This window comes from Drosophila hydei, unplaced genomic scaffold, assembly GCF_003285905.1.
Source record: "Drosophila hydei strain 15085-1641.00,03,60 unplaced genomic scaffold, DhydRS2 tig00000149-arrow-pilon, whole genome shotgun sequence".
Lineage (NCBI taxonomy): Eukaryota > Metazoa > Arthropoda > Insecta > Diptera > Drosophilidae > Drosophila > Drosophila hydei.
The window spans coordinates 1,043,694-1,061,834 of record NW_022045678.1 but is presented as its reverse complement, the minus strand read 5'-3'; the positions used below and the strand labels follow the sequence as shown (position 1 = coordinate 1,061,834).

Sequence of the window (18,141 nt, the reverse complement as noted above, 5' to 3'; positions counted from 1 at the left end):
AGCAAAATATATCTTATACATTCTATGTATATTTATAGTGAATAAAATATTTCAAACATATATCAGCTATAAACAGTTTCGATATGTTCTTTTGACTAATTTAACTGTGAAAGCTGAACACCTGACAGCAGCCCAGCTCGTGCATCTTTAAGAGGTGCTGCTGATGCTGCTGCTGCAGTCTGGCATAAAATGTGCAGTGGGAAAACTTTATAGCCAAACAAAGAAAATCCCGCACAGACTTTGGCCATATGGCAAATATGGCAGCGCCTTCAACGTCGCGGCGTCGTCGTCGTCGTCGTCGTCGTCTTCGCTGCACAGACTCCAAAAGTTTTTTGCTTAAATTTTTCAGTTTCTTTTGGCACAGCAGGCAGGCAGGCAGGAGAATGCATTTTTAATGAATCCTGAAAAGGTGAATGTAACCTGGGCAGGTGAGAAAACGAGACCAAAAGGAAATGCAACAGAAAATGTTGCAAAAATTGAAAAGCGCAACTTTGACTTTGCTGTGGGTGGCCAACTGTGCAGCTACATGTGTGTAGGTGTGTAGTTGTGTGTGTGTGCAAGTGTTTGGTTTCTCGTCAGAGCGAACTTCAGCATCCAGGCAGCGGCGCAGGCCAAACTCTTAATTGAATTAAACTTTTTAGCTGCAAAGTGAAAGCAAAGCAAAAGCAAACTAAAAAAATGTTAACCAATTTTTTCTTGCGTTGTCTTTTTGTACCCTTGCGCCGGTTGGGCTTGATTATTTTTCCAGCAGGTTTGTTGCACCACAAGCATTAGCAATTGGCTAAAGTAAGTGGGAAGACTGCATATGATAATTGACTGCGCTAATGATAATTGATTGCTCGCAAAACCGCGTGGCCGCATTGAAAAATTCTTAAAGCTCAAGAAGCTCCCCTCTTTTATGTGGGCCCAATACATATTGATGTTAATATTGTGAATGTATTTAAGTAATTGCATATTTAAAATGGATTTTCCTTAGTATAATGAGTGCAGTATAACTTACTTCCTCATGTTGTCATTTTTTCTTAGCAAGTCCATAAGAGCTTTGCTTGGTCTTTCTGACTGCCGGATTTTGTGTTTCACAGACTTGCATAGACGTGACCTAAGTACTCCCTTATATTTTTTTAAACAAAATTGATTTTTCTCATCAAGCTACTCGTATTTTGTTTCTGCGGGATTTTCATGAATTTTAATTACTAATTTATTATTTTCCCTCGGGCTTTCTTCGGTTTTTATGTTGTCTCTCTTTGCTTTTCATTCTCTATATATCTCTCCATATGTTTCTGTCAGTACCTTTCTCTCTCTACCTTTTCTCTTTTCTTTTCTCTCTCTGTCTCTATCTGTATATATATCTATTTTCCTGTCTCTCTCTCTCTCTCTCTTTCTCTCTCTCTGTATATATATATCTCCCTCCGTCCCTCTCTCTCTGTCTTTGCCAGGCTCTCTTGCTCTCTCTCTCGCTTTCTTTTCTTTTCTTTTTCTATTTCTCTTCCTCTCTTTATCTTTATCTATATATCTTCTCTCTCTCACTTTATTTCTCTCTCTCTCTCTCTCTCTATTCCTATATATACCTCTCAGCTTCTCTACGTCTCTCCCTCTCACTTGCTCATCTGTTCATCCACTCTCTTCCTCTTTCTCTACCTATCACTTTGTCCATCCCTCCATCTCTATATGCCTGTCGCTCGACTAATGCAGCCCTACCTAATTCTACATAAATGAATCAAAAATTATATGTAAATGGAAAACCAAAAGCTTACTAGCTTTACATTGAATAATATAACTTTACCATAATTTCAAATATAAGTAGATTAAGTCCGGCCTAAAGCTTATGTTTTAGAAATGCATTGCAAATACAATTTCATTTTATAGAATGAATAATTGATATGCACTTTTGTAAGAGCATAGAATATTCAGGCATAACATTAAGGAATATGTTTTCATAATGCGTTGTGCGTTTTGCGTTTTGCATTTTGCATTTTGCATTTCTATGCAAAAAGTGCAACTTTTATTTTATTTATTTCTTTTGAAGTGAATTGAATTGATTTTTGCCCATTTGCCAATTTCTCAATTTCCCAATTTGCAGCCGTAATCCCCACGCTCCCCAAACGTGCTACATTTAATTGAATTTGCACAAAAATTATAAATTCACACAATTGTCCGTTGTGGGGCTTCGTGTTGCGCAATTTCCGCACTTTAAGTGGTATTTTGTGAAATTATTATAAATTATTTATTTGCCGCTTGGGGGGTGTCCGAAAAAAAATAATAATCAAAACAATGAAATTTGACTGAAAGCAACAACAACAAAAAGAGTCGAGCATTAAAATTGACGCACGAATAGAAAATGCACAAAAAATAACTTTATTTCCGGTTACGAGCATCGAAAATAAACATAAATGTGAGATTTAAATAGGACCAGGAGAGGGTAGAAATTAATATATTTATATATTTAGATCAACTGATTGCAATTATGCAGAGCGTTTTGGCATATGGAAGTCGTTATAAATTTTAATTAAATTCAAGTAGGGCGATGGCGGCTTAGTTCTCGGACCTATTAGGCAGACATATGTGGGTCATAAAACGTCAAGATGGAGCTGAAAAATAAATTGAAAAATGTGGCAACTCAATGCGCAGTGCGACAAGCTAAAAATGGAAAACCAGTCAATTTTTATGGCATACTTTTAGGCGGGCAGGAGTTCACAATGAGTATACAAGGTACATAAGGACACACACAAAGGAAAACATGTAAAGGCAAATGATCGAAGAGCAGATACCCTACATAACAATATCTGTTATATAAATAGATATATACAAATTATAAATATAAAATTTATATATACAAATTCTTCATTCTTATAAATTTCATATCTTCATAAAGTTCTCTTGTCAATGATATGTCTATAGGGTATGCCAAATAAGGAAAATGGAAATATTGATGATAAGGGTGGAAATAAAGTACGAGCAAAAGAAATTTGGGTGTGAGAGCAGCGAATGCTGAGTACAGCAAATGCTGCCCCCACAAATGTAATAAAAATCATGTAAGCAGATATGTACCATTCTGAATTTATGGGTCCTCGATGTAAACTTTTGAATGCTAATGGAAGCAAGCAGTCAGCAAAAAAATAAAAATAAAAATAAAGGACTCAAACTATATGCAGACGACAGATGGAAAAAAATGTTTACTTACTTAAGTTTAGGTAAATGTGAACAGACTTGCAGAAAAAAATTTAAAAACTGCTGAAATTGAGACATTATATATTTAGGTATGGTCATGAAAATGATAGTGCGACTAAACACTATATGTGCATAAATAAATATGTATATATTTATATATAAATAATAAATATAAGAATTATAGATATATTTATTTCTTAAGAAAATAAAAATATTAACTACATTTTCTGTATAATTCTTTTTATACAAATTAACAATTTTATTGCAGTTTCTTAGAGTTGCAAAGAACATTTAATTATTATTATTATTATTAATATTATTAATATTATTTCATATTGATTGTTATTTATTTTGACCTGTTTGTTATTCGTAATAGATGCCATTTTGTATGTCCATAGTACCTAGTTACCCTTGCCAGAATTATGTCAGTAAAATACGAAATAAAATCATAGTCAGTAACACGGGTTAAATTCCTAAATTCAGTCACTTTTGCTATCGAACTACAACAATAAGAAAACGGCGTAAACTATTATCCAGTCAAGCTATATTATATTTTCAAATCCGAATAGTGCAAAAATAGTGCAAAAATGGCTGAGAGTAGGAGAACACAGGGACGGTACACTGAAGCATCTTTGGAACAAACCAAAGCTGCTGCAAGTGTCGTTCAGAAAATGTCCCATGCTGTACGAGATTCATATGTGCCCGAAGCGAAAAGCAGGTCAAATACCAAGCTAGCTCGGTCGAAAAACCGCTGTCCACCAAAAAAGGGACACCACTTGTCGAAGCGGGAAATTGAAATAGCCAAGTTCAAGAATATTGACTTCTCCCACCGTGATTCGGATCGCCAGTTGACCGTTCAGACACTAGAGTTTCCGGATGTGAATATCAAACGGACAGAAATCGCAACGCGCGATGTGTGTGGCAAGCGGGTGTTGACCAAGCGAACCGGGCATGACTTTCTAAGCTCAAGCGTTTCAGGCTTTCGTGACGGAATCTTCACAGTGAATATGAAAGCGAGAAGCTGTACGTCGTCCAGTCTACCACACAAGGCCCCTGAACCATTAAAGAAAAAGCAGTCAAGCAGTATGGGATCAGTTAATTCAGAGAAAATGATGGACTCTTCTCATGTGCCATCCGCTCGAGCCAAAAACTTTAAGGGCGACCAGTGGAAGAAGCCCTGCGAGGCTAGCTACGTGATTGGGGCTCCACGACCGTATATAGGAAATTGTCCGGAAAACTTTCAGCAATTGTCCAAATTGGCGCCGGTGCGCCAAAAGTTCTTCCTCACACAAGATCCACGCAAGACTCACTGCTTGGCCAATCCCAGTGCGCTACGACACAAGAAACTGACGGACGATCAACAATTCAAGCTAATTAGCAAGATGGTCAAGCATGGGGACAACGTGTGCGCCAGCACAGGCTCTGAGTCCTCCGATTCGCACATATGCGAGGTCATTGATTTGGAGAATCCCGTCAATTTGGACTTCCAGGGCATGGACTATAAGAATACATACGAGAAGGATGAACAGGACCAACAAAACCAACAAACCTATTGGCGAGTGGTGCGCTATATGACGCGGCGACGAACGAAGAAGCAAACTGCCAATAAAGTTGAGGCCGAATTGCAAGCTGAACGTCTAGCGATACCTCCAGTGTTTGACACAAACATCAAGGATAAGCCCGTTGTAGACAAACCGCCACCAAAGGACTTTAAGCTCGCCGAGCTATATCGCTCTCCCGACAAGCCAGCCAACAAAGCGAAGATCGCCGAGGAGCACAAGCGTCGGGAGGCCCGTTACAAAGACATTTATTTACGTAGCAAAGAACGTACAGCCCAGCGAGAGCTCGAGCGTAAGAGAGTGGAGGCAGCCGAACTGGAAATTCAGGCACGCACAGTTGCCGAAAGGGATTTGCAAGAGGATGTGGCGAAAATCGATGATGATATCGAGCGCAGTTTTCGAAAATTCGAGTATATACCGCCAGTGATACGAAAGCGCAAGTTCTTCCCCAAAACACTGACGGAAACCGAACGACTCAAGGCGATCATGCATAAGGAGAATTGCGTGCGACGTGACTTGGCACGCGTGACTCAAGAGTTCTTCCTGGAGCGCACTGGCAAGCTGAAGAAGTTTCCGGAGGCAACGCATCAATTGCGCTGCGAGGATAGCATTGACGGCAGTGTCGGCACCACGCCCAGCGAACAGAGCAGCGATGATGAAGACTATCTGAAGGTGGGCAAAATAGGCGATAAATTTCAGTTGCGCGGCTTTCACTTCAAGCACGGCGACGGCCTGCGCGGCAAGTTGCATCGCTCTCAGATCATGGAAGGTCAGCGAACGGTTAAGGGTTGCCTAACGCGAGACGAGTGGCTCAATCAATTGGCGCCCCGCAAGGAGCCCATCAAGCTGGACGTCGAGCGAGGCATTATAAAAGTTCTCGATCCGGATGATCCTAAATTGGATCTATTTCCGCCGCAGGGTATGAGTCTGCACAAGCATGAGAAGAAGAGCGCCATCAAAGAGTTCATCGATAAGCCCCTCGGTCTACATTATCATCGTGTGCTTCGGAAGAATCTGAAGCTGGTCAAGCCCAAGCTGAAATATCACGTCAAGAAGTTCAATCTCATTCGCTATGTGTTTCCGGAAAAGATCATAGTGCCGGATGCACCAGATCAATTAGATGCCGATGTTGTGGACGCTTCCAAAGTTGAAACTACCTTGGAGTACTTAACGCTCAAGAACAAAGTGACCAAGGCGAAGCACCTCAAGGCAAAGCTCGCGCGAATGAATTTGCTGGGACTCACCTGCGTAGAGGCGAAACAATTGCGCGAGCAATCGCCTTGCGATGTCAAGGAAGAGGAAGTCGATCTGGACTGGGTGCCCCCTCAAGAGGTTCTTAAGCAAACGACTCCATCCAGTGAGGAAGCATATAATCCTGAATATCGCATGAAGGCCGGGGGCGAAAATGTGCCCATTGATCAGCGTGGCAACATGCCAGCGCCTGAATTCCGAGAGCAAACGCTTCACATACATCCGAGACGACGACGGAACTACGAGACCGAGCGTGTGCCATCGGCTCAGTTTAATGATGCCATCCAAAATTCAGGTATGCCACTGCTGGAAAAGGTAATGCCCGATCATATCAAATATGTCAATGTACGTACCCCAAAGCGTCCGTTCACGACCAAATTCGAGGCGCGTCATCATCACGATCATTGGGATCCCACCCAGGCAAAGACCGTGCATGTCCATTATCAGACCAAAACAGTCTACCCAAAGATCACCGTACAAGTACAGCCGGAAAGAGTTCCGATTGTAAATTTTATCAAGGCAAATCCTCCTTGCAAGAAATATGTAGACACTGATTTGACTTTGCCAAAATATGATTTTGAAAAGATGATCGCTGATCACTTGGCGGCTACTCGCGTTGATACCAAGGATGGAGCCAGAGAGGTAGTGCAGGATCTGTGTCAGCCCTATGACTTTGTATTTCACTCACGTGATCCTGAAGAGCTGGCGAACCTTGACTTTCCAGGACGTAAGCAGTATCTGGACTTTTTGCGTGAGACACGCGAGGCTCTGTACGAGACCAAAGAAATTGATCCGGAGGAGGAGCGTTTGTTGGTTGACCGCAAGGCAGTTGAGGCTGATCTCGAGGAGGATCTTAAGAGCATTGAGCAATGCCTTAGCTCGCTTAGTAGCTCGGAGTGCACAAATCTATCCAAAGACAGCGGCAGCTTTTTAATGTTAGAGGATGAGACGAAGATACCTTTGGACTATATACGGAAACCCCTCGTGCCCTTTGAGGAAATGCGCCGTTCTCGCTTCCAAGCGGAAGTCATTGACGTCGATGCTGAAGAGGAGAACCCTTTCCGCATGCTTCCTTTCTCCGGTCAACATAAGGAGCAGGCAGCCATGTTGGGTCCCAAGGATTCATTCTTTACGTTCAGCTCACGTCTTCGCAACGGCTTGCGTCTCAGACTGGAGGTCCCCGTGAGCCGTGCCAATCAAATGTTAATTGGACCTAAAACAAAAAAGTTCTTTGGTTCCGTAATCACCGACCTCGATGAGAACTATATAGATGAGTTGAAAAACCGTGCTACAGTCAAAACATTTAACTTCAAGACAGGCGTCGAACTATTAAAGGTCGCAATGCGTCTCAAGTACGAGTCGCTTTTGATCCAAGGCAAAATGGTGCGCACCAAGATCTACGACACGCTGAACGAGCGCCACTGGCAGGACATGAAGAACACCAAGATTTTGTATGAGGGTCTCTTCGCCAAGTGGGAAAAAAAGGAGTACAATGCAGCTATGACGATGGTCTATCAGGTAAAGACCTACTACGAAATAACCGACAAAATGAAGCAGACATACCGTGAGCTGGAGCGTGAGCTAACAATGCTCAACATGGACATAGTATTTATTGAGGGGCACTGGATTCGCTGTGTGATGTTGCAGAACTTCCATTATCTACTGGGTGAGGAGGAATGGCGTTCCGAGCATGACTGGATCCATCTGGTGCCGGTGAAGAAACGCGTCAAGTTCGGTGGTGATGCCGATGAGCTCGAAGCGGTGGATTCCAAGGCAGTTCAGGAGGAGGACGAGGATGTTGAGTATGAACTGGAACCCTATGACCAGTCAATTGCGAAGCGTGCCATAGTCAACATACGCGTGCGCGATAAGGATGATGCCTGGGCCATACGAGACTTTTACTATAACGTCTACATGCGCAATCTGCATCCAGTATTGCAGGTATTTCCCAGTGCTGACCACTTCCTGCAGGGCATCGAAAATTTGAAGAACAAAACTTTCATGCTGCTGCTTGAAATGCACTATACCCTATCCGTACACACCGAACTGCAGGGTAGACTGGAAACCTTCGTTGACTGGTGTAGCAAGGACTTGAAGGAGAAACAGGAGTATGTGGCACGCAAGTCGGCCAAGAAATTCTTCATGGAGGATCGTGCCATTGAGATGGAGGCGCGCGTCAGACATTATCTCGATCAACCGATTCAAGCCTCCTTTGCAGACGAGGAACATACAAAGCATCGCGCCATTATGGCCGAAGTCTATCGTCGTGTGGTGCCCGCCACGGTGCGAGGCTCCAGCGACGTGATACCCAGTGCCTCCGACATGGTGGCGGCCATCAGTACCGTTGTCCTGGAGATACTAAGCAAGTTCGAGCACATGGACATCGAAAAAGTACGCGAAGTGGAATTGACGCTACGCAAGCGGCGACGTTACCTGGAGAAGCTCTCTACGCAGGCCTATCTGGTTGAGCGGCGCATCGATATGGAAATGAAGAAGGTGCGACGCAACCTCGAGCCGCCCTACAAGAAGCCCAAGCGTGTTGGACCACTGCAGCGTATGTACTTGAGAAAGCGTGTCAAGAAAGTTATACCACCGCCCGTGGTCATCTCTGAAAATACACGAAACTTTGTGCGCGCCTTTGCTGACGATGGCGTCGTCAGCGACGGCTTTACCCAAGACTCTGTCATGGTGCTAGACAACATGCAGGAGCAGATTGTGCCCTTCTATTTCGACCATTTCCTCAAGCTCAACGGCTACACGCCCAACTATAATTTCAAGACGAACATTGAGATGCGCGATGGACCCGAGTTTGACCGCTTCCGCATACGCGAAGTCTTACCCGATGTTCTGCAAAAGGTTGAGAATTGGGAGATTATGCACAAGAAAATCATGGAGGAAAATATTCAACGCAATCCCAAGATGTACGAGAATGTTAGCTAATTGGCTGAATCAGAAGGAACTTTAAGCTGCTTGCAACAAATTTATATAGTTAGATTAGTTAAAAGGCAGGTACTGATGACAATCTGTTATATTAAATGAGTGGGTAACAAATTATATTTCTTTTCTTTTCCTATACTCATAGTTGTTATTAGTAAATCTTGAATTTATTCTAATGGTAGCTCAATTGTATGCAAAATCTATAGTATGAGTTTTATTAGGATGTCTGTTACTGGTAGAAGGCAGCATGGTAGACCCCAGAGTTTTAAATAATGATCAAAGCAGCCGAGCATGGGCACTCTTAGTATTTCAAACTTCTCTGTTCCCATGAAGGGGATTAAACACGTTATTGAACTTTAGTTAGTTGAGCATTATATTTATACATTTAGTCTCTGGTAAATGCAAATTATATATATTTCATATTTGAATGCCTCTGTTATAGTTCTGTTATAAATATAGTCAATATTCAAATAAAATCGGACGTTTTTATGACTTTCCCAATCTAGTCGCTCTCGATTAAGGCTCGTGTATTTGTAAATAAACACAAATTGCTCGTTTTTTTGTGTGAGTTTTTGTGTTTGTTTCAGCTGTGAGAAGTGGTTAAATATTTTGTATTGAATAGATCTTTGAAAGCTTCCCTACGATCTTTATGCTTTAGACTTTGTTCCTTACTGAGACAGTCTCTCTCTCTCTCTCGATTTCGCTGCATACAACTTTCAGTGTCACACTTACTTTTTTACTTGCACTTCAATAATTTTAGCAAGTTTTCCGGAACAGCTTTCACTGGCGCAGCTTTCGCCTTACAGCTGCTCAGCCTCCCTCTCTCACCCTGCCTGCCCATTGTCCTGCCTCAAGTTTGTGCTGCCTTGGTCGTCATTCGCTTTGTTTGGCTTGGCAGCAGCTGCATTGGCAATTTTCATTTTCTACCTGATGTCCTACTTCATTGCCACCTGCATTGCCTAGTCTCTCTGAGTTTCTTTCCCTGCCATTTTTTATAGTGGAAAACTTGCGTTGCTTTTTGTGTTATATTTGCACATAAATCACACAACTTTTCTGAAAATTATTTGCTACTGCTTTTTATTTTTTTTTTACTTTTATGCGTTGTCTTCAAACACCTTTCATATTTTGTTGTCCCTGCTGCTGGGTAGATTTTACTTTTAATTTCTTAGTACTAGCGTGGCTTATACAAGTCAAATCTTTCCATACAGAATTCTCTACTATTTCTTTATCATGTGGAGCTCAATCAAAGAAATGAAGCTGCTATCAATTGATTTCTAGGCAAGACACTTTCCGCCTCGACAACTTTTTGTTTGGCCTCTGTGTGACACATTTTCTTTCTGTTAATCTCTGGCCCTCTCCGTGGCCCCCTAATGGCAGTCGCTGCCAAAGCATTTCGCAAAGTCACAATTTCCATTAGTAGCTAATGAAGCATTAAAAAGTAACGAAAAAAGTAGCGCAAAATACTTAACGCCATATTTCCAAGGAAGTTGAGAGTTTCTATCAAAAAGCACAGCACAGCAGAGCGAAAAATAAAAGAAAAGAATCAAATGAAAAGAAATTGAGAAATAAAATGAAAGGAAACAGCGTAATATGCGTCTGGCTGAAATGCGAGTAGCTGAACGCCGAGCTTTGAATGAAATGGAGAATAAAACGCTGAAATCTAAAAGCGACGCGAATTAAATACCTTTTAGCAATTAATCTGCTTAGCTAATGGACGATTTCAATGCAGACGACAACTCTGCAAGGGAGAGACTGTGCGCCATGTATGTGTGGGGGCGGGCGGGGCAGCTAGCACAGATTGCGCCAGCCAAGGAGGCACTTACATTAGGCTTACGGCTCGTTGACCAGGCCAATGCGCCCAGGGCTTATGCCACACTGTATTTGCAGACTAATTTCATTCAATAAACGCGCGCCTCGACGACCATCGATGCTGCCCGCACATGAACTCGGAGTTGGAGACTCGAGGTCAGGACCTTTGCTCTTTCAGTCTGCTCTGATTTGCCTCGGCTTGCTGGCACTTGTATGTTTGCCTTTTGGCCGATGACAGCCAACTTGGAATTTAATTTATTTAGTTGCCATTTTAATTGTACGCGGCCGAGTTCATTCTCATTTTTTTAATATCACTTTAGATTTTTCTGCCAGATTTCCACTGATTTGCCACTGATTGGCAACGGCTACATTTGTTAATTGAGTGTTGCGAGTATTTCCTGGAACTGACAATTCTTATCTCTATGTAGTGAAACATTTCCACAGTATTAATATCTATACTAAATATATAAAATATATTATTTTGTGCCAAGAGTTATTTCGACATTTCAAGTCAATTGCTCTAGCTGACTCTCAGCTGTTGACTGAGTGCTTTTGATTGATAGCCTTTAGCCTACGGCTGCTTGCATAACATAGTCCTTGAATAGATCCTTTAACACCTCTTGACCGTTGAGCAGAGTTAAACACGTGGGCTGTCACAAAAAGGAGTTTTGGGGATCACAACAAGATATACTTTTCTTACATCGAAGTACATTTGATGATAGTTAAATATTCCAATATTTTAAATCGACGCCACAAAACAAAGTCCGCCCGAGCAGGGACTTGAACCCTGGACCCTTGGATTAAAAGTCCAATGCTCTACCGACTGAGCTACCCGGGCACATGGGAACCAAGATCCAATATAATAATGGGTTTTATTCCTTGGAATTATTATCGTTAGTACGAAAATTGGATGAGTTATCGGAAAAAAGATAAACTTGTACTGCGAATGCTATATACGATTAAGCAATTAAAATGTTTATGTATTTAAAAGTATTTATATATATTTTCAAATATTAATGCAGCTTCTGCAAGGAATTAAAACTTATCATTGGTTCTTAATCAAGGAGGTTCACGTGCCCGGGTAGCTCAGTCGGTAGAGCATTGGACTTTTAATCCAAGGGTCCAGGGTTCAAGTCCCTTCTCGGGCGAGCGTATTTTTTTGGTGAACATCACGGGAGATATTTTGTACTGTGAATACTTTGATAACGTCAATTTAATGAATCTCATACAGCTCACGAATAAAACCTTTTCATAAAGACACATTATAAATCTAAAAATTCACCCAGGATTGAGTGTGATTTATTGAATGTATACATGCTGGTTGCTTTGGAAAAGCTAAAAAGAACTCCCGACTGGAGCACTCGCAGCTGTCTTATTATATAAAATGAATTGCTGTGCAGAGTTTATTCACAAAGTTGGGCCAATACATACATATAACGACAGATACGTCTCGGCTTGAACAATCTTGGAATTCTTCAAACACATTCAATTTCAATGAATAAGCGAAAAGATAATGAACTTATTTTTTATAAATTTTTATATTTACATTATTATTTATATTTTATTTTTAAATATTTTAAACGGATATATTTTGATTTCGAAATATTCTCATGAAAAATTCGTCTGGAACTGATAAGCTTAGCCTTTTGACCCGATATAACGAAATGGAATTAGTCAAAGTTATTTCACCTACGACTTTGACTAATTCTAATTTGTTATATGCGACTAATTATTTGATAACTCGTGTGGCTGCCGCTTTAATCTACATTGATAAGAACTATAAAATGAGAGCTTAGATTAGTTGTAAATAAAACCAATTGTGAAACTGATGCTAATTCTAATTTAGTGACAATTTTGTAGGTATTTTGACGAGCTTCCAGTTTTAGCATTGCAATTGAATAAGAAGTGTCCGAATCATATCTCTACACACATTGGGGCTTTCAAGCATACATTTTATATATTTTGAGATTGAATTCTTAATTATAATTTTTTTTTATATTATATTGTTTGTTTGTTATTATTTAACATTGATAAGCTTAGGGTGTTGACCTGATCTTATATAATAAATGGGAACATAACATCAATTGACATTCGCAAAAATTATAAGGAATAAATAGTGCGAAATACGAGGTTTGCTTATTGAGATGAGTGAAGAGCTTGGATCAGTTCGAAATAAATGCAGTTGTGAAACAGTTGCAAATTCTAGATTATTGAAAATGGAAAATCAGCTCAAGGTGTGTTCCATGTTCATGATACTGATATCAACGTTGAGCTTTGTGGCAATGGAAAGTGCGGTAAGTATTTTCATATATATCATAAACATAAATGTCAAATGTTAAATATTTAAGGAGTGCAAAGCTAAGAGAGAGTTAGATACGCAATGCGGAAAGTATTGCTATAAGATTGTGAAGCCCCTTCTTGAGCACGCCTCATCTGTGTTCCAGAAGGAGAAGGCTCTAGCGGAAATACAACTGAAAGCTAATGAATGTACTCAGACTATAGCAGATTTACAGAAAACAGTTGCATTCAAAGTTGAATTACTTAACTCCAAAGATAAACATTTGGCTTCTCAAGCTCTTTTAATTGAAGCCAAAGATAAGCAATTGGCTCTTCAGACTGAGCTAATCAATACCTACAAAGCTAAGAAGGATTCGATTGAAAATGAAAAGGATAAGAAAATACTAACACTTGAATCTCTAATAAAAGAAAAAGATCTTAAAATATCGGATCTTGAAGTAAAAAACACTGCAAACTCTGCGAAGATAAATGATGTGCAATCGAAGCTAGCAGAATATTTGAAAATGGTAGAACAATCTAGCTGTAAGTCGAACACATCTATAATTAAGTTGCCTCACGTGGAGCCATTCCCCGTGTCCTGCGACTACAAAATAGCCGGACCCGGGTGGACCGTAATTCAGCGTCGGATTGGTGGAACTGAAGACTTTTACCGAAACTGGGAGGAATACAAGACAGGCTTTGGCGACTTGCAATATGATTATTTCATGGGATTAGAGAAGATTCATCTACTTACGCAATCGCAGCCGCATGAGTTGTATATTCAGTTAGAGGACTTTAATAATGAAACCCGTAATGCTCGATACACACATTTTCTTATTGGAAGCGAGGAAGAATCTTACAAGCTAATAAAGCTTGGTAATTTTTCAGGAAATAGTGGAGATGCCTTTACGCAGCATTTAAATATGAAATTTTCAACAAAAGATCGCCTTAACGATAAAGGTAACTGTGTGGCAAAATATGAGTCTGGATGGTGGTTTCAAAATTGCAGTTTCTGGTAAAAAAAAAAAAATTAATAATAATATATATAATAAATTAATAAGTACAGCCTTTTGATTTTTTTGACAATTTTAGTAATCTAAATGGACGATACACATCCGAAGATGTTGGAAAAAATGGAAAGAAAATATCTTGGAATCACTGGCATTACAAGCCACTCAAGTTCACACAAATGATGATAAGTCCAAAATCTGACAACTAAACACTTTGATATATGTAATAAATTCAATTTATAATTTTAATTATAAAGCAAATAAAGTAAAGAATGCATATTTGTCGGTAATATGGAAATGGGCGGCATTCAAAATCAGCTTGGAGTCAGTTTATAGGATGGCAAAGAGTTCCTTTTTTTCTAAATTATTTCCAGTTCTTGTGTAGGAACAGGATAATGATCAACATTCGAGTCGGCATGGATATTTTCATATAGTATGTATATCCTTGAACCACAAAACTCATAAATACCATAAATACCATACGCAGTACAACACTTCGAAAGGTTTGGAGTATCTCTCTCGATTTGAGCACTCACACACTGACTAGTGTTTGAAATACTTCTGTGAATTTCAATATTAAGGAAATAGGATGAGCTATCGAAAAAAGGTAAGTTAGATCTTATGGTTGCGAGATCGCAACGCTACATTTTCATATTTATTATGTCTTATATTCAACTCGGGAATCTCGTCTTTCGCGAGTTTGTAATTGTTTTTGCTATTGTCATCCTTAAGGGAAACGGACAGCATTGCTGCTGAAGCTCTTGTTATATGAACGTATTTCCCGTGATCTTCACAAAAAAATGTAGCCGCCCGAGCAGGGACTTGAACCCTGGACCCTTGGATTAAAAGTCCAATGCTCTACCGACTGAGCTACCCGGGCACGTGAACTTCCTTGATTAAGAACCAATGATAAGTTTTAATCCCCTGAAGAAGCTGCATTAATATTTGAAAATAAATATAAATACTTTTAAGCAGCAAAAATGGAATGAAAAGCAAAAAAATAATGATTGCTTTCAATACATAAACATTTTAAGTGCTTAACCGAATATAGCATTTGCAGTACAAGTTTATCTTCTTTTTCGAATAATCATTCAATTTACTTACTATCCAAAAAAATCGGGTTGAGCACTCTTAAATGTTTCGTGTTTCAAAATATTTTAATATTTTTTAAAATATTCTTGAAACCATTCCAAGGAGTAAAAACTTTTCATTGGATCTTATCAAGAGTCTATTATGTGCCCGGGTAGCTCAGTCGAATGGCATACAATACAATGCTTAGATTATAATTGCAAAAGAAACTAATTGTAATATTCAACTATCAAATGCCCTTTGATAGAAGACAAAGAATTGATGACTGTATCCGGGGCTGTGTCTACCATATGGAGCTCAGGGCAAACTTTTGTTGTTATCCTCAAAACTCCTTTTTGTATTAGCCTACGAGTATAACTCTCTTTAACGGTCATGTGGTACTGAAGATTTACTCAAGGACTATGTTATGCAAGCAGGGATCTTTAAAGTCCTAGAATGTTGATTTGTAATTTAGCTGCTTTTGGACAGTAAAATAAGTTTACGAAGTCAGTGAGTTCGAATCTTACAGGAGCAACGCTTTTATTAGTCTAGAAATATCTAGACCATTTTTAGTTGTCTTATTATACAGAATGAAGTGCAGCACATTCATGGAGATAACAAGATCAATTGTGTTTCCCTATTATTTTCATATTTCATATTCCCTCCTGTTTCTATATTGTCGACAAATATGAATTCTTTACTTTATTTGATTTATTATTCAAATTATAAATTGAAAGTGTATTAAATGTATTAAACTGTTTAGTTAGTTCAACTTTGGACTTATCATCATTTGTGTGAACTTTAGAGGCTTGTAATGCCAGTAATTCCAAGATATTTTCTTTCCATCTATTCCAACATCTTCGGATGTGTATCGTCCGTTTAGATTACTAGAAATGCAAGACGATCAAAAGGATGTACAATATCAAAACAGTTTCGGTATTTACCAGTGACTGCAATTGTGAAACCACCATCCAGACTCATGGACTATCGCACAGTTATTTGTAACTAAATCGTTATCCCGATCTTTTGTTGAAAATTTCATATTTAAATGCTTCGTAAAGGCATCTCCACTATTTCCTGAAAAATTACCAAGCTTTATTAGCTTGTAAGATTCTTCCTCGCTTCCAATAAGAAAATGTGTGTATCGAGCATTTCGGATTTCATTATTAAAGTCCTCTAACTGAATATACAACTCATGCGGCTGCGATTGCGTAAGTAGATGAATCTTCTCTAATCCCATGAAATAATCATATTGCAAGTCGCCAAAGCCTGTCTTGTATTCCTCCCAGTTTCGGTTAAAGTCTTCAGTTCCACCAATCCGACGCTGAATTACGGTCCACCCGGGTCCAGCTATTTTGTAGTCGTAGGACACGGGGAATGGCTCCACGTGAGGCAACTTAATTATAGATGTGATCGACTTACAGCTAGATTGTTCTAGCATTTTCAAATATTTTGCTAGCTTCGTTTGCAGATCATTTATCTTCGCAGAGTTTGCAGTGTTTTTTACTTCAAGATCCGATATTTTAAGATCTTTTTCTTTTATTAGAGATTCAAGTGTTAGTATTTTCTTATCCTTTTCATTTTCAATCGAATCCTTCTTAGCTTTGTAGGTATTGATTAGCTCAGTCTGAAGAGCCAATTGCTTATCTTTGGCTTCAATTAAAAGAGCTTGAGAAGCCAAATGTTTATCTTTGGAGTTAAGTAATTCAACTTTGAATGCAACTGTTTTCTGTAAATCTGCTATAGTCTGAGTACATTCATTAGCTTTCAGTTGTATTTCCGCTAGAGCCTTCTCCTTCTGGAACACAGATGAGGCGTGCTCAAGAAGGGGCTTCACAATCTTATAGCAATACTTTCCGCATTGCGTATCTAACTCTCTCTTAGCTTTGCACTCCTTAAATATTTAACATTTGACATTTATGTTTATGATATATATGAAAATACTTACCGCACTTTCCATTGCCACAAAGCTCAACGTTGATATCAGTATCATGAACATGGAACACACCTTGAGCTGATTTTCCATTTTCAATAATCTAGAATTTGCAACTGTTTCACAACTGCATTTATTTCGAACTGATCCAAGCTCTTCACTCATCTCAATAAGCAAACCTCGTATTTCGCATTATTTATTCCTTATCATTTTTGCGAGTGTCAATTGATGTTATGTTCCCATTTATTATATAAGATCAGGTCAACACCCTAAGCTTATCAATGTTAAACCACAATAATAGAGGAAATTGTTTTCGAAGCAAACAATAAACAATATAATATAATAAGAACAACAATTAAGAATTCAGTCTAATAATATAAAATATATATTCCGAATTGCAAGTCTAAAAATTTTAAAAATTATCTCTATATGGTGAGATCGGATATGAAAGAGTCTGTGCTGTTAACTGTGCTATAGACTAATTCGTAAACTGTTGCTTAACTAAGTCGTCTTCATATATTTTCAAATAATTAATTCTTCTGCCTTGTTGCTTTAAGCCAGCTGCTAGGCAATCTATAAATACGAAAATATTATTTATTGCCAGGAGCAGACTGAACGCTCTGAAACTACCTTACGTCATCTTCCACATACACTTCATTTATGTATGTATGTGTGTATGTCTGCATCTGCATCTGCATGACGTGTGTTCATTTGTAACCTTTTTGAAACATTTACAATATTCACCGGCTTGTGGCTGTTTTATTTATGTGGCCAGGCCGTCATATTTTATGTTATTATATATTGAACATGTACTTATGTTGCGTAACAGACGTGGGGTTAGGGCAAGTGGGGGCCATCACAGTCACATAATGATAAATCATGGCACAGTCGAGGCACTGCTGCTGTCATAAACAAAAAAATAAATACATATATTTGATTGAAATGACATGGGTAGCAGCAGCAGCCGCAGAAGCTGCGCTGCTCTGCTCCAGTTCACCTGACAGAGAGCCTATCAGCTTCATTTGAGTGCTGCGAGCACATTAAAGTTTTTTTTGCCTCACTTTTCGCATAAGTGAAATTAACTTTTGCCCCTCAGCTCCTCAGCTTAATGCTTCCAACTTATTGTTGC

At 39.3% G+C, this 18,141-nt stretch overlaps 3 protein-coding genes and 3 non-coding genes across 6 annotated transcripts; 3 read left to right on the top strand and 3 right to left on the bottom strand.

Moving 5' to 3' along the window:
• Window positions 1-3,577: 3,577 nt before the first annotated feature.
• Window positions 3,578-9,227, top strand: LOC111602221. The gene has a single exon (XM_023319200.2). The coding sequence runs from the start codon at window positions 3,756-3,758 to the stop codon at window positions 8,916-8,918; it is 5,163 nt and encodes a 1,720-aa protein (XP_023174968.1). The 5' UTR covers window positions 3,578-3,755; the 3' UTR covers window positions 8,919-9,227.
• Window positions 9,228-11,489: 2,262 nt separating this feature from the next.
• Window positions 11,490-11,562, bottom strand: Trnak-uuu. The gene has a single exon. It is a non-coding gene; the product is annotated as a tRNA-Lys (tRNA).
• Window positions 11,563-11,799: 237 nt separating this feature from the next.
• On the top strand, window positions 11,800-11,872 carry Trnak-uuu. The gene has a single exon. It is a non-coding gene; the product is annotated as a tRNA-Lys (tRNA).
• Window positions 11,873-13,322: 1,450 nt separating this feature from the next.
• LOC111602329 (ficolin-1-like) lies at window positions 13,323-14,263 on the top strand. The gene is made up of 2 exons (XM_030223266.1): window positions 13,323-14,016; window positions 14,094-14,263. Exons 1-2 carry the CDS (start codon window positions 13,526-13,528, stop codon window positions 14,218-14,220), a joined length of 618 nt encoding a protein of 205 aa, XP_030079126.1. The 5' UTR covers window positions 13,323-13,525; the 3' UTR covers window positions 14,221-14,263.
• A 555-nt stretch (window positions 14,264-14,818) lies between these two features.
• On the bottom strand, window positions 14,819-14,891 carry Trnak-uuu. The gene has a single exon. It is a non-coding gene; the product is annotated as a tRNA-Lys (tRNA).
• A 1,128-nt stretch (window positions 14,892-16,019) lies between these two features.
• Window positions 16,020-17,137, bottom strand: LOC111602302 (angiopoietin-related protein 7-like). Its single transcript, XM_023319303.2, has 2 exons — window positions 17,028-17,137; window positions 16,020-16,973 (listed from the first exon to the last, which is right to left on the bottom strand). The coding sequence occupies exons 1-2, from the start codon at window positions 17,103-17,105 to the stop codon at window positions 16,020-16,022; spliced, it is 1,032 nt and encodes a 343-aa protein (XP_023175071.2). The 5' UTR covers window positions 17,106-17,137.
• Window positions 17,138-18,141: the final 1,004 nt, after the last annotated feature.

What these genes read in the sequence shown, in the direction of transcription:
- LOC111602221 (XM_023319200.2), top strand. Translation starts at nt 3,756, where the DNA reads ATGGCTGAGAGTAGGAGAACACAGGGACGGTACACTGAAGCATCTTTG.
- LOC111602329 (XM_030223266.1), top strand. Translation starts at nt 13,526, where the DNA reads ATGGTAGAACAATCTAGCTGTAAGTCGAACACATCTATAATTAAGTTG. An exon ending in TTTCAAAATTGCAGTTTCTG is followed by an intron (nt 14,017 to 14,093) that starts GTAAAAAAAAAA and finishes TGACAATTTTAG; the next exon opens with TAATCTAAATGGACGATACA.
- LOC111602302 (XM_023319303.2), bottom strand. Translation starts at nt 17,105, where the DNA reads ATGGAAAATCAGCTCAAGGTGTGTTCCATGTTCATGATACTGATATCA. An exon ending in TTGTGGCAATGGAAAGTGCG is followed by an intron (nt 16,974 to 17,027) that starts GTAAGTATTTTC and finishes TAAATATTTAAG; the next exon opens with GAGTGCAAAGCTAAGAGAGA.